The following is a 25690-nucleotide window of genomic DNA, read 5'->3' on the forward strand; positions in this document are numbered from 1 at the left end:
TAAACCCACGTTATCCGACCTTAATGATTTATGGATTTTGTGGAATAAAGTTGTAATTAATGGGTAGGAAGTTGGCGAGGTATGGAAGCATGAACATTGAAAACATCTCGAGTTATTCCCCATATCGAATTAGTTCATTGTATCAGCCTCTGTATATCCGGTTCCGCATTGAAACGAATAAAAAAGATTCCTTGAAAATTCATCAGACAAAACATTCCTCATTCTCAATGCTACGCCTGTTGAACGATCTGATTGAAGATGATGATGATTCATGGTTAGTTTTCTAGTTGGTGTATCATTTTATATAATTATAGTTTGGATATTATATTAGGTGATTTCGATTTCATTTACTAATTCATGTTCCTTACTTTCTTCATTACGACACTTGTGTAGATACCACAAAGTTCTTCCTTACCTCACTTGTGTAGCTACCACAAAGTTCTTCCTTACGACACTTGTGTAGCTACTACAAAGTTCTTCCTTACGTCACTTGTGTAGCTACCACAAAGTTCTTCCTTACGACACTTGTGTAGCTACCACAAAGTTCTTCCTTACGACACTTGTGTAGATACCACAAAGTTCTTCCTTACGTCACTTGTGTAGCTACCACAAAGTTCTTCCTTACGACACTTGTGTAGATACCACAAAGTTCTTCCTTACGTCACTTGTGTAGCTACCACAAAGTTCTTCCTTACGACACTTGTGTAGCTACTACAAAGTTCTTCCTTGCGTCACTTTTGTAGCTACCACAAAGTTCTTCCTTACGACACTTGTGTAGCTACCACAAAGTTCTTCCTTACGACACTTGTGTAGCTACCACAAAGTTCTTCATTACGTCACTTGTGTAGCTACCACAAAGTTCTGCAAAGATACGATTTTGTTAAGAAAATGAGTAGTTTGGTTCTTACTTACGAATTTACAAGAATTATTTAAAAATGATCCATTCTCTTATTTTTTATTTGAATACCGCCCAGCAGTCCCACTGCTTTCAACCGTCTGCAGCCAGTCAGACCAAGGCATCCCCAATTAGGGTATGTTGTGAGGCTGAAGGATGGGAAGGAGATGGGGAAGAGGAAGGAAGGGAAGTGCCTTGCATGACTGAAGCTATTTCAAGCAACGTTTCAATACTGATTGGTGGTCTTATACCAGGGCTATATTGAGAATATACACCACTCTGGAATGTGCCGCAAATATAATTTATATTATTTTTAATGATTTGATCGTGAAATAACACAACTTAATTAAATAAAATTTGCTTGCGTACGCCGGGATTTGGAACCGCGTCTTCCAGGTTACCACAGACTTAGCCTTCACCACGGAGATTTTCAATTCTCCCGCCAGAACATTTAAAGAGGCACATTCAAAATGTGAGTTGTGAGAGGCAGGGATGCACAAAAGTATATGTATAATATGATAATAATATGACACATCACATCAAACAAATCACAAATAGACTCCTCAGAACAATACACATTTTCCTAAATATAAGAAACATATATAAAATAAAACAATTGAAAACAATATATTATGCACTATGACAATCAATAATAGAATATGGAATAATTGCTTGGGGAGGAGCAACAAACGCAGCTATCGCTCAAATAGAAATCGCACCGAAAAGGTAATACTCAAAAAACATAAACTAACCGACACAGACCAAATATTTAAAAGCTGTGACATACTTGATATACGCCAATTATATGTTAAAACTCTACTAAACTACATTTTCGACCAAAAAAACAATCCCCAACAAACACAAAATATCACTAATAGACCGGTCAGAAAAGCGTATAAAAAAAACATAAAAACTCCGACGGTAAACACTACCTTTGGACAAAGACACCATAAATACCACGCTATTAAAGCATTCAACAGTCTTCCACTTGAAACAAAAATTGAGGAAAATAAAAATAAATTCTAACACAAAATAAAAAAATGGATTAAAGAACAAAAAAGACAATATTTCCAAAATTCTATAACATAAGAGAATAAAACATATACATGCAACACAAAAAATGTATAAGGCAAGCGGCACGCACAAGCACATATATCATTGTAAGTGCCGATTTTCATTCTCTTCTAATGTTTTTATTTTGGTGTGAGAATTGGATTTTGATTTCTAATCTTTATTTTTGGTGTAAATTTATCTTTATTTTAATGTTGTTTTTTGTTTAAATGTATAAATTCGTATATTTTAAAATGGGGGCCTCAGCACGGGTGAACAACCCAGTGAGGCCAACGTTGCTGAATTGAAATGTGAAGTACTGTAGAGTAATGTATCAATAAAAAAATAAAAAATAACGGTGTGCATGTGCAGTCATCATAAACCGAAACCATTGAACCAAACTTCAATTTAGAGTGATTCCAAATAATACGTGATTAAATTAATTTAATACGGGTTTTTTTATGTAACTATAATGACTTACCTAATACACACCTATCTACCAACCTAAAACATACCTATTACATCAAACCTACTTTCCTAAATAAAACTTACCTATTACATACCTATCTTCTAGAGATGGGCGTTTTGGTTTCTTTTTCAAAAAACTGAAAGCGTTCCGGTTTCCCAAAATAAAAGGTTACTAGCCTTGCACCGCAGTGGGAGGGATGGATTCATACGTCCGTCACTCCTGGACACACTGACCCCCAGGTTCCTACCGAGCCTTCTCCTCAGGACCTCCTGTGTGGAAAAAAAGGTATGATTACTCGACACATTGATCCCCAGATTACCACCCTCACCTCTACTACCTACCAACCTAAAACTTACCTATTATGTACCTACCTACCAACCCAAAACATACCAATAACGTCATATCCCTTATTGTAAATTGAGTTTATGTGAGATATCATGTTTAATTTAGAGTCGAAAATGATGCCCAGGTCATTAATTTCTTCGACAAAGGTAAGGGTTGGGTTATTAAATTTATATGAATAAATAATTGGTTGACTTATTTTGTAAAATCTTATTGAATGGCACTTATTTATATTGAGATACAGTTTATTTAGAGTGCACCAATTAATTAACCTGTTTAAGTTATTTTGTAGACTGATACAATCTTCAACGGTTTTTACTTTTTAAAATATTTTTAAATTGTCTGCAAAAAGTAATACACTTATATCGTTACCAAATATATTAACAATATCGTTTATAAACAGTAAAAACAATATTGGGCCTAAATGAGACCCCTGTGGTACACCACTTGTAGCTATAAATTGGTTGGAAAGGAACGAATAACCCAAATTTTATCAAATAGTAGTTCACCCCTGACTATACGCCACATGCCTTTACTTGTATCAGAGTTCAAAACCAATTATATCCGTGTAATTTAGACCGTTGAATACTTTCAGCATTACTCACATGTAATTTGTTAAATAAATTTGAAAAGTAATTGTCGACCATTACTTACTTACAGGTGCACTGAAGACAATTAACATTTTTACAACTGCATAAAATTATAAGAATTATAATAAACCAGTCGAGGACGAGAGTAATAAGTGTTTGCGGTATCAATGATAAAATAACTATAGATAATTGGTTCATGAAACGCGCGCATTACATGGTACTACAATATGAGAGAAAACACAACCAGGCGATATGACCTTGCGATATCTATTATTTAATGTAACCTAGATCTAAAAACCACACTTTTAAAATCTTTGAATGTTTAAACAGTGCTTTTCTGACCATATAGAGTTTCAAGATCAGTTATATTTACCATAACAGCTTTTTTTTCAAGTTTTTCTTTTATGTATTCAATAATATTATTACCTATATAAATAAAAAAAAATATGTTTGTTTGTCCCTTATAGGCTCTACACTCTAAAACTATTGCACCGATTTTGCTGAAAATTTCAAACTTTGTTCTTATTATTTCCAGGATTATTTAGAGAGTGGTTTGAATGGTAGAAGGAGTCGGTGACGCCCGGGGAAGACTTCAAATTATCTCTGTAATGAGATTCGGAGTAGAATACAAGTCGAAATAATATAGTTTTTTAATAGTAACACTGGTATATAGTAGTGAATGAAGAAAAAGTCGGGGACGCCCGAGGAAAACTCGCATCATCTCTGCACTGAAATGAGATACGGAATCGAATAAAAGACGTGAATGGAGGGGAAAGTTGGGCACGTCCGAGGGAGACGTGGCACGATCAAGTGAAACGAAAACTTCAAATTTTTTTTTTAATATCTTTAGAATAATCCACCTTAAAAATAGACCCAGTTTTCAGGTAAACTAGAATTCACAACCTCAAAACTTAACCCGAAACCATTAATAACCCTAGCAACGCCGGCACACGTTAACTATCTCAATTTATAAACAAGATCTGCTATGAAATTATTATTACTCGTGACAGCTGTTTCGTCTTCGGACGGCATTATCAAAACTGTGGTGAAGTCATTATATTATTACTAATGAAGAAACTAATTGATTTTATTTTTATTACCTATGCAATTTTTATATCAGAGTAAAATATCGGAAATTATTAATAGTTATTAATTTTAATTACCCTTTAAAGTTTCCCCAATCATTGTATTGTTAAAATTTGATTAAAGGTCGTAATAGTAAGATGGTTTCAACAGAATAATTTGGATGACTCAGGGGTTTCTCTTTCCCCTGCATTATTTATGTACTAACTTGTATATTTGTGTTTTATATTAATTAAACTCGGCTAATTCACATCTATGAGTGACGAGCGAATTATTATTTTCGCTCACCACTCATAGATGTGAATTAGCCGAGTTAAATTATTATAGAACACAAAAATTTCAGCTATTATAAAAATAATGCGGGGAACAGAAATCCCTGACTCATCCGAATTATTAATTTGGAAACACCTTACTTTAATGACCTTTTGTCGTTTGTTGGGAAACTTTAAAGGTCAATTAATAACCATTAATAATTTAAGATAGTTTACTCTGAAATTATTAATGGTTTATTAATCATCTTAAAAGGCATCGGGAATAAAAATAGTAATGTAATAGTAAATAAAATAATAGCACTCTTTTCAGGGTGAAATGCCTAAAACTAAAAAAAAAATAATGGTTTATTAATCATCTTAAAAGGCATCGGGAATAAAAATACCTCTATGGAAATAATATATCTTGTGTAAGTGGCTTCACCTTAGTTTGATAATGCCTTCAAAAGACGAAACAGTTAAAAAATAAACAATTTTTTTATCAAATTGAACTATTATATTATTGAACATATAAAATAAAAAATAAAATAGAGTTCTACACATGAAACTTGACAAACAATAAATGAACTATAAAAACTGATGATTACTCGTTGATACTTGTTTTAAAGCATACGCCTGTACACTGGAAAATCATAAGTTTTCGTCGGGTATTTTTTACAAACTATTATTTTTTAATGATAAACTAATGTTTATAAGACAAGGTTTTATGCATAGCATAAAGGTTAACAAATAATTATTAGCAATAACTAGTCGTGTATTTTTACTCGGGGAATATTTTCAACTAGCAGTTAAAAACCTGCTCCGCGGGTTTTTGCTGCTAGGCCCTGCAGGCGGCACTTTGTTGGGGTGCGCCCAGTTTAAGTGATACTAACAACAGTTACATTTAATAGATAGATATTAGGTCATTCACAGAGAGAGGGTGAGTATATATTTTTAAAACACGGAACAGGAAGGAGTTAATGAATAATAACATGCTCAATTTAGGCATAATAAGAATGACAGTTGTTTGAAGAAATGAAATTTTACGTATTTATGATGGATTATTTCAAATGAAACACTATTATTGACTACATGTCTACAACTGATATTAACTGTTATGGTACCTAATATAATTTGCTCATTTGACTTGCAGTGCTTAAATATGTGTTACAACCGTCAATGTCTATAAGTTGAATCAATATCGTATAGTTTGTCACAACAATTAAAGAAAGTTATAACAAAGTTGACTGAAATAATAGATTATTACATATTTATTAACTGTACCCGTATTTATGGATAAAAGGAGGGTAATTGTGCGATGAGATTAGCAGTCGGTTTAATTAAAAGGTGTTAATTTTACTCCAACTGGTGGTAATTCTTTACCTGCAACTGTTACTGTATCTAATAAAGTTTAAAGTTAGATTATATATACACCTTCATCAGGAGAGTAAAAATCTATATATAAAGGTAGATTATAACAATATAGCGCCCCTGAGGTGATATCTCACAAAAGCGGCGTTATGAAAATTGTCCAATTAATAAATAAATATAATGTTTACATTTTATTATGTACGTTTGCATTGATATACAACGGAAATAGATAAAATAATGTTATCCGATTAAACTTTATTTTATTAAAAAACAAATAACTTTGTTAACATCACTTTATTATATACAACCAATACATGTTTCATGAATGATTAAGTCAAAAATTAAATATAGATTAGAATTGGAAAAAAGAAGTGGAAGGAGGGAGAGGGGTAAGAGTAGGCTGGGTTTATAATAATTAGGAATTAACATATGAAAGACCAGTTAAGTGGGAAAATATTTAAAAGAGAGTTTATAAAAAAAAATCTTGTTAATTATATCTGCTTTTATAAACATGTTCTCTAATTTCTAAAATTTCTAAATTATTTATTTGCGATGCTTTATATCCTGTTTGAAGTATTTTAAGACCTGAAAAAAAATAGCATATAACCATAAAACAATATATTCATAAGACAAATAACATTTAATAACAGTTATTCTAATAAATTGATAGTTAAAATACTAAATAAAAAAATTAAACATATTCTCTTCAAACGGTATTTTTACCCTATTTCTTGATATAAATAAACAATGGCGTAGAATTCTGTTTGTGGATAACGATACTTCTAAAATTATATATAAAAACATTCCTGGTACTATTCAACCGGCGTTTTACACTAATAACAAAATGAAGAAATATATTCTTAATAACAAAGATGGCGAAAAACAAACAAAAAAATCAGGAGTTTATAAAATCAATTGGGATGATTGTAATTTCTTTTACAAAGGTAGAACCAATAGAAACCTTGAAGTCAGAACTAAAAAACATCCCAGGGCTCTAAATGGAAATAGTGAATCTGAGTTTGCAAATCATCTTTTGAATCACACTTTCGATAAAAATTCAGGTCTTAAAATACTTCACTCAGGATTAAAACATCGCAAATAAATAATTTTGAAATTTGAGAAATTAGAAAACATGTCAAGATAAAATCAGATATAATTAATAAGCAAAAAAATATTATAAATAATAATGAAAAATGCCATTGCAAAGTTCAAATAAACTTTCAGAAGAAATCTTCTTATTAAACGCTTGATGGTCTAGTAATTTTGCATATTTAAATACTCGCGCCAGTCATTTGGTTCGTTCTTACACAGCTAGAGGTGCGCTCTGTCGGCCATCTATTGCCGCGGTGCGTATCGGCCATATTGAAGAATCGCGTGCTTTTTTCGTCAAACGTCAAACGTAATCACGTAGGATTGTGGATAATTTTCACTGTAATGTAATTAATCCAATGGATTATGAACTTTCTAAAACATATTTTCTTTGATATTATCCAAAAATTGTATGAGCAGAAATGATATTTTTGAAGAAATATCGTATTACATGTGGCGATTCTATTTCAGTATGAAATCGTGTCTTAATTTTTAATGTCTTATTTTTTTGTATCCGGTCGCCTGCAAACCGAAATGAACCTTACGGTTGCTTAAAATTCAAGGGCAGAGTGGTATTTTTTGCCTGCAGACCCCCTATGCAGAATTTATCCGAATCACACAATTTAAATTTGACCAATCAGAGGGCCTACATCGTCCAGACGCTAGGATAATAATACTATCAGATTTGTATTGATATTTCAAGCGACTAATTATTGCTTTTAATTATTTGTTAACTAATTCTTTATTTACATTACAAAACCAAATTCTTAACCTTGAAAAGGTGAACAAATTTTAAAATAATTTATTTACATAGTTTTGGATTCGGTAACTGACTTATTTCATGCTATATGTGTTACAGATTTTTGAGGTGGTACTAGTTCCTATCCAGCTTGTCCCTTAGACGTTTTTTAATGGGTTTCGAGTTCAGAGGGGGCTTCTAAATTCAACTGTTGGATGTACTTGATATTTTTTTGGATTAGCAACAGCTTTCTGTTGAAGAATCTGCTAGCCAAGGGGCCCGGTTTCTTGGAAGTCAGATTTACTCCGGCTTCTATGAATCGCCGATATTTTGAGCCGGTCTTAAATACTTACCCCAAACATATCAATTGAGTCTTTACTGGGAAGGGTTCTCCCATCAAATTGCACCAGACAGTCATTGATCTCCTTGCCGGGATAGACACGCTCGGGTTTTCGAGACGTTGAAGCTGACCAGGATGCACGAGTTGTTTGCATGTTTGCTCTGCATCTCTACATCCCGTAAATATCTTTTGTTGAGCTTTAATCTATATTTGACATACATTTACATTGTTAAAATTAACGCTTGGCCACAAGAATCCATTAAACATATGCCAGTAAATTATTTCATAGCTATAAAAGCTTGTATCAATAAGTACCAATCTAAACATTTTGCAGGTGGTGTAACTTATGATTGTGTACCAATTTGATACTTAACTCAAGTCTTTTGTTTTTGTTTGTTTTTTTGTTTGTTTTGTTAAATTCAAACCAATAAAATAACTATGATTAAAGTAACGATGGTCCATTCAACCTTGCCTATTTTCGATGACGAATAAAATGAATTTGTGTCATCATGCTGATTGCTGGCTGGACTATTATATAGCCGAACTAGTTATAAATATAGTTATTAAATATTATAGTTCGGCTATAAAATAGTTCAGTCAGCAATCAGCATGATGACACTAATTCATTTTAATAGTTAACATTTCGTTAAATAGTTGAACATTTTTAACCTAATTGTCGACTTTTTTATATAAAAATAAAAATTTAAGTAATTATCTAAAACAGTTATTCTATTTTTTTGATCAGTTAGGTTAAACAAGATTTTGTAGAAACAGCGGAATGTCAGAATATGAGATTAATTAGGAAAATGTTATTTTCAATTTGCCACCTCCCCGAATACCATTTATTGGATAACCAACACATTTTCCAGTTTGCCGGTCACCTTAAGTGGTTTCCTACATTTGGTGATTTAGAAGGGGTGCTCGGGTTTATCGGGTGAGGTGTGTTCAGGATGCGCCTTCCCACCAGTTGCGTGGCGTGCCAGATCGGGAGAGGCTGGTTTGGGGACACACTTTTACATTATTTTACGGTATACGTCCGTTACTCCTGGACACACTGATCCTTAGATTCCTTTCCAACCCCCATACTTTTTAACTTCCCAGATCTTCCTCTCCTTCCTTCCCATAAAAAGACCCCCACACAGTATCCCAAAAGATGACATAGGACCTGAGGGAAATTATTTTCCTCAGGGCCTCCTGTGAGGGGTAAATCAGATTTTCCTGCGATGACCACAAATTTATATTTATAATGTATAAACACATCTACCTATATGAAAGTAATAAAAAAGTACCAAGTTAGCTGAAAACATTACATACTATTTTAGATAATCTCAGGTTGCTCAGGAACCTTGAAATGAAATATGTAAAGTTTTCGGATAATCTCGAATTCAGCAACAAAAAATGCTTTAAAATGCGCAGGTAAACTGAACACCGGTTCAGAGGATATGTATTATAGTATGTATTGAGAATGCTAATTGTGCAACTTTATTTGTTCCCTACAATTACTTGATGTCCAATTACATTGCCTCTGTTCGCGAATAATAATGGTGTACCTTTTTTTTGGACACTATTTGGACATATTATGTAGTGGATACGTAGGTATCCATTATTTTTATTGTGGCAAAAATATTGGGCGTATACATACTTAGGTATACACTTTGGCAAAAATGTATTTATTTTACGAATGTTAAACAATAACAATTTAAGGGTAAAAAATGAGTTTTGGTTGTATGATTGCAAATCATTGAAATATTAAGATATCTTTAACAGGTAATTTTTGTGTCTTAGTAATTTCAATATACATACTCGTACATACACTTATGCCAACTTTTAAAAACAATCCGGGTGATATATTTTTTCAGAAAATAACTCAAAATATTTAATTTAACATTCTAACATGGCGCTAAAAATAGGTATAAATTGCTAGCTTATTTCAATACAGTTGAGAAAATTTTTCGTGGTTATAATAATTTACCTTCCCATTGAAATAATATTGGTGTAATTTTCTAATATATTTTTTTAGTTGAACGTGACATAATAATGCAGCATATAGTTATTTAGGTCCGTAATAATAAACGTGTTTTAAATTTTACACAACCTTTAATGAAGCGGTAATGACTGTTTGTCAGTTATGTAAAATTAAAACTTGTTTATTAGTAAGGGGGTATGTGTTTACTCTATTTACCTATGTATGAACTAGAATAGATTTGTTTCTTGCCAATACAATTTATTATATTTTCACGCTTACAGACGCAATTTTTACAGAACACTCGAGGCAAGTTCTGAATATAAATTACGGAATAAAAAAAGAACCAAAAGATTTAAATTTATTATGTTAGAACTTTCAATGGTCCATTTTTTGTATTATTGCGAATTATTCACCGGACAATATTAGGTTAGGTTACAAGTCAAAGTCTAACGGAAAGGTGGTAATATTTATTGTTTTTGTGTTTTATTTTTTTTATTTGTACAACATTTTTTTTTATTTAATTAAAATCAAATTTTAAAATATAATTATTAAGTTCTGCATATATTTTTTTTGTTACAGCTGTTTCGGCTTTCAAGGCCATTTTCAAACTGTCAAACATTTTGAAAATGGCCTTAAAAATTTTGATATTAATTAAAAAAAAAAAAAAGAATAGCAGTCAGTAAAAGAACCTTAAACAGAACTTATAGAAGACGTATCTAATTACATAACTTTTGTTCGTTTCATCCCAAAAGGAAAATCCCCATTTTAGCGCATTTTTATTTTTTAAACTGTTAATATTCAAACATATTTCCTTATCTACACCATATTTTGTATTAAAAAAAACAGTAGATTTTGGACAGTTGGGATCGGGGTGAGGTGTTGGGCGTTTACCGGCGAGTGACCAGTGACAACATGCAGAAGATTTTTTTTGTTTGGTTTTGAAAAAAAGAAATCACGGAAGTCAAGTAGGTCCCATATTCTTCAGTATACTTAATCGCTAATAAAAAAATACTTAAAATACTCTGGTACAATTATTTTTCAGTGTTGCGGATATAAAAAAAAGGAGTAGGGTGAATAATAATTCTGTAACAAGAATGTAGTGAAAGACTTCGTATTATCATCCCATGCGCGAGTGTCAGTAATTTAGTAAGATTCTCGCTTCACAATCTATATAAGTGGTAATTAGGAAAAGTTTAAATACCGCTAAGATCACAATAAAACACTGATGCAATAAGCGTTACCTATTGCACCTCTCGCCGGTTAGTGGGTACGCCATTATTACGCAATTACCATCTCCAATAAATCTTTTTGTCGGGTTATCAGACACTCTAACCAACTCGTCTAGTAGATTACATTATTTTTGTGCCTCGTCAAGTTACTTAAATGAACACGTGTTGAGAATATGGAATGTCAATGCTAGGTCAATGTCATCTACAGATTATTTCGTCAACTTGTTTTATTTGATAACTTATAGATTTTTTTTTACATAATAGTACGTTTTTAATGATTTATTCTTGCTAAGAATAATGCGACGAATAATATTTCTACCAACCCTGTCTTTATAAAACAAGACAGGGTTGCGATAAGGTAGCGCACCGTTTACATATTTTTTGGTCGAATGAAAGAACGGTTCAACTCCACATCAGAAACAATAGACTTAATATAAGATAAGATAACATTATACCTTATCAGAAAAGAGGAACTCTTGTGTTTGATAAGGAAGTCACAATTTTTACTTTGGTTGTGTATACAGGGTGTTGAGGGATGTACTTGAATTATTCTAACCAGTGATTCCTGACATTATCTGGAGTAAAAAATGTAAATTAAATGTTGGTCTCGGATGACATTTTTGGTGTTTTTTCCACAAAAAACATAGAAAATCAGTGATAATTGTAGATGTGAGGGGTTTAACAGTTACTCGGCTGAGTAACTAGTGACAACACATTTAGGATTTAAAAAAAATTCACCAGAGACCAAAATTTCATTTACATATTTTACTCCAAATAAAAAATGATTATTAAACTGTTTAAAGTAAGTCAAGTACGTCCACTAACACCCTGTAAATATGGATTTTTGCACTATTTATTTGATATCAGCATTCGTATTGATATCCACTGATTTAAAAAAGATTCCGAACACGGTGATTTTTTTTTCCATTATTTAATCCATTTAATGAAGTTAAATTAAAATATATTAAATGTAAACAAAGTAATTTCGGTACGTAACATTCTAAAATGAAAGAAATAAATAATTTTTATTGTTTTTGAATTTAATGAATTTCCGCCATCGTTCTTAAAATAGTTCGTTGGTCAGCATAATATTCCAAACAGTTGGTCGGGAATCCTTTCTCAGCCGTGGAATTAAAAAAATGTTGGTGTAAATTCTTATATTTTTACTTTTATTTAAAAATACATTTTCTTAATTATTCGATTTCATTTTCAAAATTGGAACTGTTTGTTTGAACAAATTCACATTACTAGATACATTAGGTAGTTACCTACCTATAATATAATATTACAGAAAAATATTTTAATTGTCTTTTTCATAATTGGAATTATAATGAGGTGTATGTGTATACACTCGCAAATGAATACGTGCCATAATATACCGGGATTTTCACAGCTAGTTATTTAATAACCGATGAAAAACCTTATGAAATTGACGGTGTGAACCTTTTGGTCATAAAAGTAGTTCTATAAATTTTCGAAAATGATTTTAATAATTATTGTCTTCTAAATTTATTTCAATTTACCCGTTTTACGTGTTACATTTTATTTGAGTTCTCTCGATCACCATACTGGTCTTACACCCGTATCGTGGTCTTGTTGAAGTGTTTACGGGTTTAAAATAGAAAAAAAACTCCTTGCTCGCACCTGTAGAGATGTATAGAAATGAAAATTTTAAGAATATACGTAGGAATGTTTAGAAAATAGGAAAATCACTGTAATTTCCCATTTTTTCACACAAATCATGTTTTTAGGGAAACTATGATAAAGAACTAAATAATAAACATTACAAAATAATAAAAAAATATTCATATGATTTTCTTATTGCAGGTCTTCCCTGAAGGTTTCCGGAAGATACTAAACTGGATCAAACGGGAATATGGAGACGTTCCCATAGTGGTAACGGAGAACGGAGTCTCCGATCTTCCCGTTCTGGAAGACTACAATCGCGTGGAGTATTTCAACCTCTACCTGGAGCAACTGCTTCTGGCTATACACGAAGACAAGATCAACGTCACCACCTACATAGCCTGGTCACTGATGGACAGCTTCGAGTGGCTGATAGGATATTCGTAAGTATTTTCATAAACTTTTAATTTGATATCAGCTATTGGTTAGCTATTATTATAGGTAAGATATCCAATGCGGATCTGCATTGTATCTGGTCATCTGGTGCAATTAATTCAAGATTGGAGGCTCCCACCATTTTAAAATTATTTTATTTTTAGTTTTTTTATCTGTTTTAGGGACCAAATACCTACCATTAGGTATAATCATAGATAGAAGAAAAAAAAAAGAACTATTGCTTGGAGCTGTGTGGATTGTAGCTGTGTTACGACTAGACTGTACGGACTAGGAAAACGGCGGAGCCAATAAAAGTTATGCGTTTGGCGTGTAGGCATAAACAAAGGCCGTTGTGATTAGATGTGGACGCGATTTGCCGTAGTGTGGGTTAATGACGTTGGCGACATGCGTGTGCCCCCGATTTCATACTAATCACGGCCCATCTCCCATGTTTCTATTATCTATGTCTTTGTACAGTAATAGGGAATCCTAACTTCACATATGATTCAGATCTTGTTTGGTTAAAAAACTTTTGCGTCTATATTTTCCTATTTTATAAAATTATTACGAGAGTCTAAAACATAAAGGATTTTCATTGACTGAGCGTAGCGAAGTCCTGTTTTTACTGCTTCTGTTTTTGTTTGCATTTCGTCTGTCTGCCTCTGTTTGTGCATTCCGTTCACAATTTATAAAATCTGCAACATCCACTTTATTATTCAAGTCCTACTTTGATAAGGTGGCTAACTTTATGGTTCAGTAAAGATTCTTTTGTCAAATGTGAAGTCGTCGTGTTTATTTTGAATTCGCATTTTTAATTAAACTTAAAATGGTTAGCGATCGAGCTTCTCTCACGGCGCAACTCAAGTTTACGATTTCACATATTATTTAAAGTTCTTTAATCAACACTTCAGCTGTCATCTGTCACTATCATATTGCGTTAAATATGCTGTCGCAAATTTATTGACAACTACTATTTACAACTGAAAACGCGCAGGCGGAGTTGCGAGTGACTGGTTGCCTCGCAGGTGAAAACTGTTTTTTAGGTAATTGCGCCGTGTGCGGGACTGCCATTGAAATAAGTTTTGTTTTCAGTTGCCCTGTGAGCGGATGGACTTAATGTTTTAGTTCCTCCTGCCTGAATAACGTGAAAAATAATAATTTTCACTGAGATATGTATCATTCCTTAATAAATAAAAAAAGTTAAAAAAAATATATGGTTTATAATTAGCAGGTATTTAAGTACCTACTTACAAATCGTATGATTTTAGAGAAAATTTAGGTTTTGATTTATTACATCGGAGAAAATTAGAAAAATTATTTTTTCGACGTATTCTATGTAGCTGTTCACAGAACTATTAGTGATTAATTGGAAGAGAGACGTACGGTCAAAATAAAATGATAATTTGTATTAATACCGTTTTTTAATAATTCATTATAAACCTAACACCATTCATAAACCTTAATTAAGAGTTACGAAAAAAAATTAAAGATAATATCTAAACATTTGTTATGCCGAAACGTTAGTTATATGAAAGTCCCTCGATACAAAAAAATCGCAATGGAAGCTCCGAAAATTATTAAAATCACATTTTGTTTTGTTATTGATATGTTATAAGCATGAAAAAAATTACAGTGTATCTTTAAATGTAAATAAAGCATTGGTCGACCGATTTTTGCCCTATTTCACACGAGTCGGGTTTTATTAAATATTTGCACCATTTTCGATGAATTATTATTGTTTTTAATATTAACGCGCTCCCTCTAACATTCGTATGAGCATATCTCCCTTTCAAACTATCTTTGAACGCCTAGTACGGGGTCTTAAGACGAGATAAAGTCAGAATCTTAACAACGTAAGTGAAGCATTCATGCACCCAAATATGGGATGCGCCGCCCCAGTATATTGGACAGACCTACGGTTGAATTTGCCCTAAAAATCTCTAAAATAATGTGGGAATGTTAACGACGCAAGTGATGAAGTCGTGTTAAAACTATATTCGGTGCGTGACACGTTGTAATGGACGGACTTACGGTCGAATTTGCCCTATTAAAATTTGAAAATTTATCTTTCAGTTTGGTTTATTTTAATTATTGTTTATGATCGTATTATGAACGTAAATCTCAGATGTTTCTAGAGGGATCACTCGGAAAGTTACTAATTCAACGTTTAGAAAAATAAAATCTGGAGCTTACCACTAATTTTATAGAAGAAAAAACGTTTTATAAAATTTTTAAACCGTTTTATATAAAATATTTTAATTGTAAGGTACTGTTTTTTTTTTTAAATCTTAACTATAAATAACTTACATTCGTAAGGATCGCTGTGAAAAAATAATATATATGTATGTTTACATATTTACGTCAGAATAAATTAAAATGTAAGCTCCGAGCGAACCTCAGTTATTAGAATCTAGTGCCGGAGTAACACGAATGTTTGGGATGGTAGCAAACTAATATAAAAAATAGGTCTTGCGATAAATGTATTAATTTTAAAACATGCACTTTTGTGCACGTACTCATGTCCGATCATTTATCTAGGAAGTTATTTATTATAAAATGCAAAACGTGTAGAATATGTGGTTAGAGAATGCGTTTTACAGTGGACTCGCTAATGAAGCCGTTAATTAAAAACTAGTTTCAATGCCGATGACCAACATACAAAATATTAAAAATACATATATAAATCAATTATGGTATAAATTAACAATCGTCGATTAATCAGTTTAATCGTTTATATACATATAAGAAAATGATATTTTAAGAAATTTGGTGAAATATTACAATGTACCTACGTATTATATTATGAGAGTGCATTTTGAGTAGTTAGACTTGGGATTTAGGGGATGATGAATTAAAAAAATATATATAATAGTTTAGATAATCCTTATAAATACTCAAATTATTTAGAAGTTTCGTTTTCATATCAAACTGAGAAAGACTACAATGTTTTAAGTTCAGGGCTTGTTCTTTCAGATTATTACATCAAAATTATAAAATTGAAGAAAATCTCATGGGGTGTAAAAGTACCTACCAACTTTTACTCGTTGATCAAGAAAAAAGGAATAAATTCAGTGTGCGTTGAAAAGCTCTTTATTCCGTCTTGTGTTCATTCTTATTAAACTCCCAACTTTGGGGTGTGATTTACTCGCTGGTTCTGTCCAAAAGACCGGGTGTGTGTATATAAAAATAAATCCGTCAGTAGTTGAATTGACAAATGTGCCAGGTTCCTACCTTGGCTTCGTAGATTCAATTCCTCGACTGGCTTCTCGAAGTCCTCCGTCATTGCACAATCATCATCTGCCGCTTATAATTATGATAGTGGTAGTTTTCCAAATATTGTCAGGTTATTCGTAATCCGTGTATATACTCGTACTTTTTCATGTATGATTATCACCCATCGGAAATTATTATCTGAATCTGAAAGATAAACTTGGGCTAGAAGTGGAATGGCGACTAAACGCACCATCCGAATAAATGTTTTATTTATGTATGTTAACTAGTTGAAAGTAGGATAAATTTTTGTCTTTACTCTTTGAAGAAGTACATAATACTTATAAATCTAAACGAAACATGCAACAGAATAAGACATGGAAAATAAAAAAAGGTAACAATGTCCACTAGGAATCGAACCCAGGATATTTGTCTTACCCGGACAATGCCTATAACCACTCGGCCATTGCGACCTTTTATGTATTTGTATGAAAATGAGCTATGGATTTAATTTTGTAATTAGGTTGTGTCTTTGAAACCTCAAGGTAATCTGCATTTACTTCCCAAGATTCAGTATTTTATTACAACTTTTTCAATAAAAATGCCTATAAATTAATAATTGTTATTGGATGCTGTTTACTGACAAGAGGCAGGCAGTAAGTTCAATTATCCGCATTTAATTTATGCTTCCATTACCTAATTAAAACCAGATACTACGTTCAAATTAATTATTGTTGACATTTTCACAGAGGCACTGAGTGTTCAAGATTGTAAATGTTTTGTACTAGAGTAAAATTAAACACACCAAAGTTAACTTAGCAACTGCTAACTAATAAAGGTATTATATTTTTAAGGTGGGCATACATAAAAAAATCAGTAATGCTCATAACAACAAGGCATTTTTCAATGTTATATAACTATTCTAGAATAATCAGACAGTTTTTAATCCTAAAACTACATATCAGAACAGATAACATAAAGACAGGTCGTAATACTTATTGTAAGACTAATATCCTAACAAAAGATTGTAGACACATAATTTTATGCAAATTTGTCTCAAGGAACAGAATTTTTAGTCGGTACCTTAAAATGGAAGTACCTACCTTCCCACTGCTGCAGCGAACCCTATAATCGAATGCAGGCAATTGTTAAATAAATTGCAAGTTATGTTGCTGAATTCGTACGATGCACGGATCTTTTTAAACTATAATTATATGTCATGTAGTCCCATCCTGTGTATTATCCTCAATTGACATTAATAATATAATTTGTCTTATTAACCTTCGAACAATCTCACACTTAATCACAGTGTTTCCCTACAATCTCCCAAATAAAAAATCGTTAGTTCTTCCAATCCAATCCCTTTAGTCTGCTTTTTTGGTTGTTGGTGGAATGCATCGGCATTTAATTATTGAGAGAAATCTACTAAAAAGGTGCATACTTTGATTTCATTACAATAATATTATCGTAACGGTTGACAAATCAAAACACAGTGATAATTGTATATTTTCTTTATTAAGTCAATTAAAAAATTATAAAATTTTTATCGGACATTAATGACATCAATCACGTATCGGGTTCTGTGATTTTACTGAAAATATTTACTATATTATTTATCGCGTAAGTACGAGTAGAATATTATTATTTAATAACTGACGAAGTGACGCTTGGTGTGTTATTTTTTGTATTTGTATTAAGTTATCAATATTTTTTTACAATAATAACAATAGTGTCGAGTTATCAGTGAATATGATGCCATTGATGAAAATTTAATAAAAAGCTAATTATTTTTCTAATGGCGAGTGAACACTATGAAATTGAACTTATATATAAATTAATTGGCGTTATTAATATAATCATGGAAATATATTAATAAAAAATAGGTTTTACACTATTTTTAATTTAATTTTAATGTTTTCATCGCTTGCCAATTGTGGTGTAAAATCAAATCGCAAATTTGTTGGGGAAAAAAAATTCGGGTTTGTTTCTTTCTCCGAAATGAATTAATGTGTTATATGATGAAATTATACATTTTGTGAGTTCACATGCATTTTATAATATACTTACGATGATAATTTACAGAGTATTTATGGATAAGGCCTTGCGTAGTGACACTTTTTTTTGAGTGTAGTGTATTGAAATATTTGATTGTTGGAAACCCGTTGTCATGTAAATTGGATGACTCAACTCATACAATCTGCAAGAAGATAAGCGCGACAATGTATGAAGTTAAACAATATGTATTTCGCTCATAGTTTCAGAATTCATCCACGCAATCCAATTACAACTTACGCGGATTCTCTGCATTTATAATGCCGTACTTATTGCGTTAACAGATTGAAGAAAATCCAACAGCCTTTAAGCGGTAAATATTTTTCGACCTGATTTGTACCTCTTTTAAAAATCTTTGCTCGATTTTTATTTAATAGCGAGTTTATAGACCAGGGACGGTCGAAAAAACAATTTTTTTGACTGTCGAATCGTATTCTGATATTCGAGCTCAATAGTTGCGTATTTGCATTTGCGTGCCAATCAATGGAAAAATATTTTAAGAACTTCAGATCGCGAATAGGGCCTAGTGTTTGGAAAAAGTAAAAAGAAAAAAATACTAAATTTTGCTTTTACGCTCACAATACAATTTTATGATTTTTACCGTATAACAAATTGACGTACTGTGGTATTTTTTACTATAAAAGGACGCCATCGTTCTTAATAATTATTTAATATGAGTGATTTTATGCAATCAATTTAGACACTAAAGCTCTGGATCCATTGCACTATCTTTCAAGAAAAAATGAGCTAAAATATACGGAAGCGTAAGGAAACAGGAGCATATCAGCGTGATTCGTAAGCTTGGTCGATCACGGTACACTAGAACCGGCAGTGAAATAACCAAGTGCATCCTTAAGTACCTGCAAGATAATGATATTGACATCAACGAACTGGAAGCGATTGGTTGTGAGGACACAGTATTAAACAGGTTAAAATTCAGCGCTCATTGCAGTTACTTCTAAATGTACCCTAAAAAGGTTCTTCGTCAAAATTATAATTTATTGAATTATCTCGAGATTTTATTATTATTTCTCGACCGTTTGTAGGATAAGAATTCTCGGTGAAAACCATTCTGATTATGCATCATATTAATAAATAATATTTTTAAATTTTATGATGGTGCTCAGTATATTCAGTTTGGGTAAGATATAAGTTTAACTAAACCACGACTCAAATATGAAAAAACCGACCCAAGTGTGATTTATTTTATCAGTAAATTTTTCTATTTACCATTCATCATCATCTAGCTTACTACCCGGCTCTGCCGGGTAAATCGATTTGAATTTATTTTATTTTTTATAGTAACTCCATAATGCATTGAAGGAAATCTCATTCATTGTCATCCTTGGAGATGTTGTGTGGAGATACAATTAATAATACTTTTTTTGTAATGGAGTTGGGTTCGATCGAAAACTCGCCACCAATCTTCCACTAAGCGAAGAATCTACTTGTCATATTTTCATTCAGTTAAATTATTAGGATTTCTGATAGTGTATGAGGTTTTTTTAAAAGTGATTTACAATTTCCTAAATGATCAAGTCAATTACCCGCATTAAAAAAACGGTGCTAAAATCTCATAATACAATCTAACATTAAACATTTAGGACGATGCGACATGTGTCAGTTAAACAGTCATTAAACAGTTCAAAGTTTATACCCACAAGAATTCTATTGGGGGCTGTGCAGATGACACTATTGCGAGATATCCAGATGAGATTGATCAGGTTTCTTCCACAACGTATGGAAGCTTGAGTAATGTGGTACAACATTCATTCACGTTCAATTCGCCCAGCATCACTTGAGATAATGACCGTTTCCTGCGCGCCTTGTGTGATCCTTATTGACCGGTTGGAGATTAATTATTTTATCAAAGTCAAGTACGAATAACCGCCAGCTGGAATCACTTAATCCTACTTTACAAATTTTATTGAAATTTTACAGTTACGTATAAAATAGATTTCTACTTAGGAATGTTGAAGAAAAATTTAATAAAGTCATTAATTGCATAATTTTATTCTTCTTTGTGTAACTTTTTTTTGATAATTTTTGCGTCTTTAAACAAAATCTTAACTATACAAAGTTTTCTCTGTGACAGTTTCGTTTGAAAATGTGGATATTCGTAAATTTTACTTTTGCGTTTTTCACTATGTCTTAGATCTTAGTTTTGATTTTCTTGCATGAACTACTGGCTCAGAAAAATTCAAGTACCCACATATATTTTAAATAAAATAAAATTTAACGGGAATGCGCGTATGATAGAAACACTTTAAATTACTTTCTTAAATAAAATAATTAGGAAAAAATGTGTGTTTCTAGTTTAAACTTAATTATTAATTCTTTTTGTTATGAATAATTAAAGGGTTTTTTTTAAATTGAAATTGAAACTGGTAATGTTCATAAACGCATGTTTAGTTTTAATTTTTTTCATTGCTACGGTCACGAGTGATAGTTTATTAAATACGCATTAAAAACTCCATTTCATTTGTATAATTTGTCAGTTTATTGAAAAATACGTGGCTGCTCAAAGGTTAATAAAATACACTTTGCTTGGATTATAAAGAATGGTTTCATTTAGAAGGCGTTACAAATTTTGATCATAAGATTTTTTTACTGTGAAAATATTATTATTTAATTACAAAAACAGTTTATTTATTTTAATTATAAGATTTTTTTACTGTAAAAATATTATTATTTAATTACACAAACGTTTTATTTATGAAACATATATTTTTATATATTTTCACGAATGACAGCTGTTTTGCCTTCCGAAGGCGTAAAACTGTTACAAGTATTATATTTTCAAAAAACTGTTTCGGCTATGAAAAAATTTAAACGCCTAAATCCTCCTTTCAACGTAGACAAATTAAAAAAAAAGTGTCTTTGAAATTGAATACGATGCTTGGTATTATTATTGTCACTAAACATCTGGACGTTTACCGATTGTAATCTGGACTAAGAAAATAATTTTGTACTTTTCCGTGGAAATACGTAAATTTTTTCGTTCACCAACTACACATGCTGTAAAACTTTTTAATAGGTACGTCCCTGCATTTTGGATTAAAATTGAGTTTTTCATTCAGCGTATTCTGTAGGTATGTCCTCTATCGTTTAAAGAAGGATGACTTATTCCTTCTCCGCATACAAATAGATTTACAATGTGTCTGGCAACTCGTAGTACAAGCGAGAAACTGTAAATCTACATCATATTTGAAGTTAATTTTGCGGTATATTTTTTCAATTTTTTTTTCAAGTAAATCGGGTCCGAAGTTGGAATTCTTTAGGACAAATTCGAAAAAAATGGTAGTTGGAGTGTTTATATAAGCTGTTTGATGTCCTTTAAACAATGGTCGTTGGACTCTTAATATCAGCTGTTTGATGTCTTTTAAAATGTGTGAAAGCCGGCTCCAAATCTTTTTTAACCCTTTTGTTTGCTGAAAAGTATGAAAAATAACAAAAAAATTCAAATGCTCGGGTTTTTTATTGTGAGTTCTCTACGTGATGTACATAGATTCACAATGTTCTCTGCTTGTACTACTAGTTTACATACACCGTGTGTAAAGCTGTTTAACGAGTTGTGTTATATATATTTTTTATTTAATACATTTTTTGTAAGGGTCGTATCTGAGATTGGTGAATACCTATCATTAAAGTTGTATTGAAAACAGTAATTATGATATGCCCGTAATGAGCCCAATCTAACCTAACAGTCTTAACAGCTACGAATCATAATTTCATTGTAATAATTGTATATTATATTATCAGCGCACTTGAGGTGATTTTTCATGAAAACGGCGCTATATAAATTAGCCAAATATTATTATTAATCAGACAGGTTTTAAGTGAATGTAATTCGATATTTATAATGAGTTGATAAGTTGAGCTTTTTTCGAAGGTGCAAATAATTATTTGTTTCTGTGTCTTAATTCACAAGAAACCACAATATACTCGTTCTCTAAATTATAGTTTTGTATACATTGTTATTTTGGGAAATTTAAAATAGATATAGATACTTACGTGTATTCAATAGTTCCAAATAATTTTATGTATCTACCTACATATACTACATATATTTAAATATGAAATAAAGTTCTTAGTGCAAAACTAAATTTTTAAAATTTTTATTTCATTATTGTGAATAAGAATTTTAAAGTTCCAAGTTATTATTTTTGTCGTGACTGATGTTTCGCCGTCTAATTACAAAAACAATATAATGGAACTATAAAGCAAACAAAAAAGTAGAGATTATTATAGCTCTTTATTTCTTTCTGTGTTTTTCCAACCAACCTAGTTTAGCGGTGGCAACTGTTGCGTGTTTGACCCATAGACATTAAAATTAATAAACTTGCATTAACATGAAATCTGGGTACAAACCACGTGAACATATTTATGCACCAGGAGGGTTCGAGAACGCTTTGAATAATCTATGACATCAGTCGTACATTGACCACTATAGAGCGTACATTGAAATAACCAGACCATGCGCAGAAAAGCAGAAAAAATGCGCTAAAGTAAGGCAAACATTTTCACCGCTGAATGTACGTTCTTAAACGAATAGCCTTGCGTAGCGACGCTAAATTATGACACATTTGTAAAAGTGGCTGACTAAATAGTGAACCAAAGATTAAATTAGGAAACAAAACCGAACTTTTGTGTACCCGATCTGGATATGTAGTAAAGTTTTTTTACGCAGCCTGCAATTTGCGCACCCATTGTAAAAAAACTAGAAATTAGTAAGTAGATTTTATTTTCGAAGATATTACAATGCGAGTTGCCTGTATACTGTCAGACTCATTTATTGACAAATCATCGAAATTGGCTAGTCTATTAATTTGGATGTCTGACCATGTTTGACCACATATTACTATATTTGTTTGACCACATACTACGAAGAAAAACTCAGTTTTATTTAACTTATATCTACTAATAAATTTAATAACACCATCTTGGAAAATTAAATTTTAAACGGTATAGCAGATTTATTGTATGGTTTAACAACCTTACCAGTTAAATAATACTTAATTTGAGTAATTTAAAAGTGGTCCAAATATTCGATGACCTTCACTTATGGCACCACGGTTGAACAGCGCATGTCTTTTGCACAGTTCAGTTTTAGATTGCTCTACCTTGAAAACTGACCAATTTAATAATTAAATGCAATTCGATCAAAAAATTATACACATTGATGACTAAGGATAATGTTGCGTTGAAGCCTTCCTGAACTCATTATCAAATAATTATTAGCATTAAAGCCTTAGGAAGCAATTTTATCTGGGGCAGAAAAAGTTATAGACGCCTTGAGATTACGTCGATAGTGGTTGGTGTTTTCATTAGTAAAAAGTTTGATCAAAACACAAAAGCAATGTAATTATTAAAGAATGTTGTTTCAAAAATTATATACAAGCAATAAGAGACGAAGGACATGACCTTGAGAAGAAATACAAAAAATGGCACAGTTGAGACGGTAAATTAACCAATAACTTGGAAAACGATTGCATTGGGATAGTAGTTGAAACATATTTATAAGTAACGTAATGAAGCGCACGTAACATGTGTTTAAGTAAATGTTTTGACCATCGAGAAGTTCTATTAAAGTTAAATATAAAATTTAATTATTCGGTAGTTATTATTTTTGTAACCAGATAACAAATTGATTGAAAGTACGTGTCTAGATCTCGAAACATTTTTAAGGTATCTGATATTATTAAAAAATACTCATTAATAATTAATATAGCCACCTCTTGTCTGCAGCCCCAAAATACTCGAAAAAAAACATTGACTCTGTATAGAAACGGGCGGTCCGGTTGATTCCCCCATCTTAACAAATTAATTGCAGTCTTTAGAGCACAGGTGAGACAGATGGGGATTCTGTCCTTGATCTATCGGTATTTCAATGGATGCTCAGAGGAACTAGCGCCATTGCTCCCCTCGGCACCGGTGCATAGAATGGAAACAGTTTTGTAAGTGGCTGACATTTGTTATATGAGAACTGGTCGTTTCTGCGACTCGTTCTTAAGTTCAACTGCTCGGTTGTGAAACGATTTGCCGGCCTCTGTGTTTACTCCCTCCTACAACCCGGGTTTGCAGGAGGGAGTATAATATTCAACATCTCATCTCTTCTAAGTCTGAATTCGACTAGAATATTTCAGATAATTTTGAATTTTGCCAATTTAAACAAAATTAATATGCACAATGACCTTCCTTCTCTCCGTAAATTGAAATGATGGCCTAGAACACCCTGTTCTATACTGTTCAGGGTGAAAGTTAGACTCATTTGAAAAACAAACACGGGTTTCTTCAAGACCCATGTTTATTCCTTCCAACTCTTAGTTGAGTTGACGTAAAAATTGTTGTCTTGGTCCAAAATCATTTTGATGATGAGTAAAAATGTGTAATTTTATTTCAGGGAAAGCTTTGGACTGCATCAAGTGGATTTCAAGAGTCCCCAGAAGACTAGAACCCCTCGCCTTTCTGCCCACAACCTTAAGGAGATCGTCAAGTCCAGGATTATCGACTTCGACAAGTTTGCAGCTAAGAAACACTGAGTTTCGATACTGAGAACATATCACCCTTGTAGCGACGGCTTTGATAAAAAAAAATGACGAGCATCAAATAATGCTTTATTTGATATGAACCCTAAATTATTCAAATTTCTTTCATATACCTATCGACATGCAATAAAAAAGCTGCTTCAAGTTTTCTTTGTTAATGAGTAAATAAAAACATCAAACTAAAACATTGTCTTTTTACTATAATGCATCTACTTTCAAATGTCTTTTTAAGCTTAAAATTTTTTTTTGGTTTGATTGAAGTCGACAACTCTACTAACCAAACCAAATCCCGATTGGATACGACCGAGATTTATTGCGTATATTAACTGCGGTAATGTCATCCAATTTTAGAGAAATGCATATGTATATATTTGCTGGTGATTACCACTAAAAGTTGAAAGAATGCAT

General features: G+C 31.9%; 1 protein-coding gene across 1 annotated transcript in view; it reads left to right on the forward strand.

The window, feature by feature from the left end:
- The window catches only part of LOC149425115 (myrosinase 1-like), a 46853-nt gene extending 21399 nt beyond the window's left edge, over positions 1 to 25454 (forward strand). The window contains exons 6-7 of the mRNA XM_089650970.1: positions 13239 to 13480; positions 25138 to 25454. Coding sequence (XP_089507096.1) covers positions 13239 to 13480; positions 25138 to 25276 — 381 coding nt within the window. The 3' untranslated portion in view covers positions 25277 to 25454. The remainder of the gene's footprint in view (positions 1 to 13238; positions 13481 to 25137) is intronic.
- Positions 25455 to 25690: the final 236 nt, after the last annotated feature.

The sequence above is a fragment of the Hesperophylax consimilis genome, chromosome 3, assembly GCF_061612785.1.
Source record: "Hesperophylax consimilis isolate HC1 chromosome 3, BYU_Hcon_1.0, whole genome shotgun sequence".
Taxonomy (NCBI): Eukaryota; Metazoa; Arthropoda; class Insecta; order Trichoptera; family Limnephilidae; genus Hesperophylax; species Hesperophylax consimilis.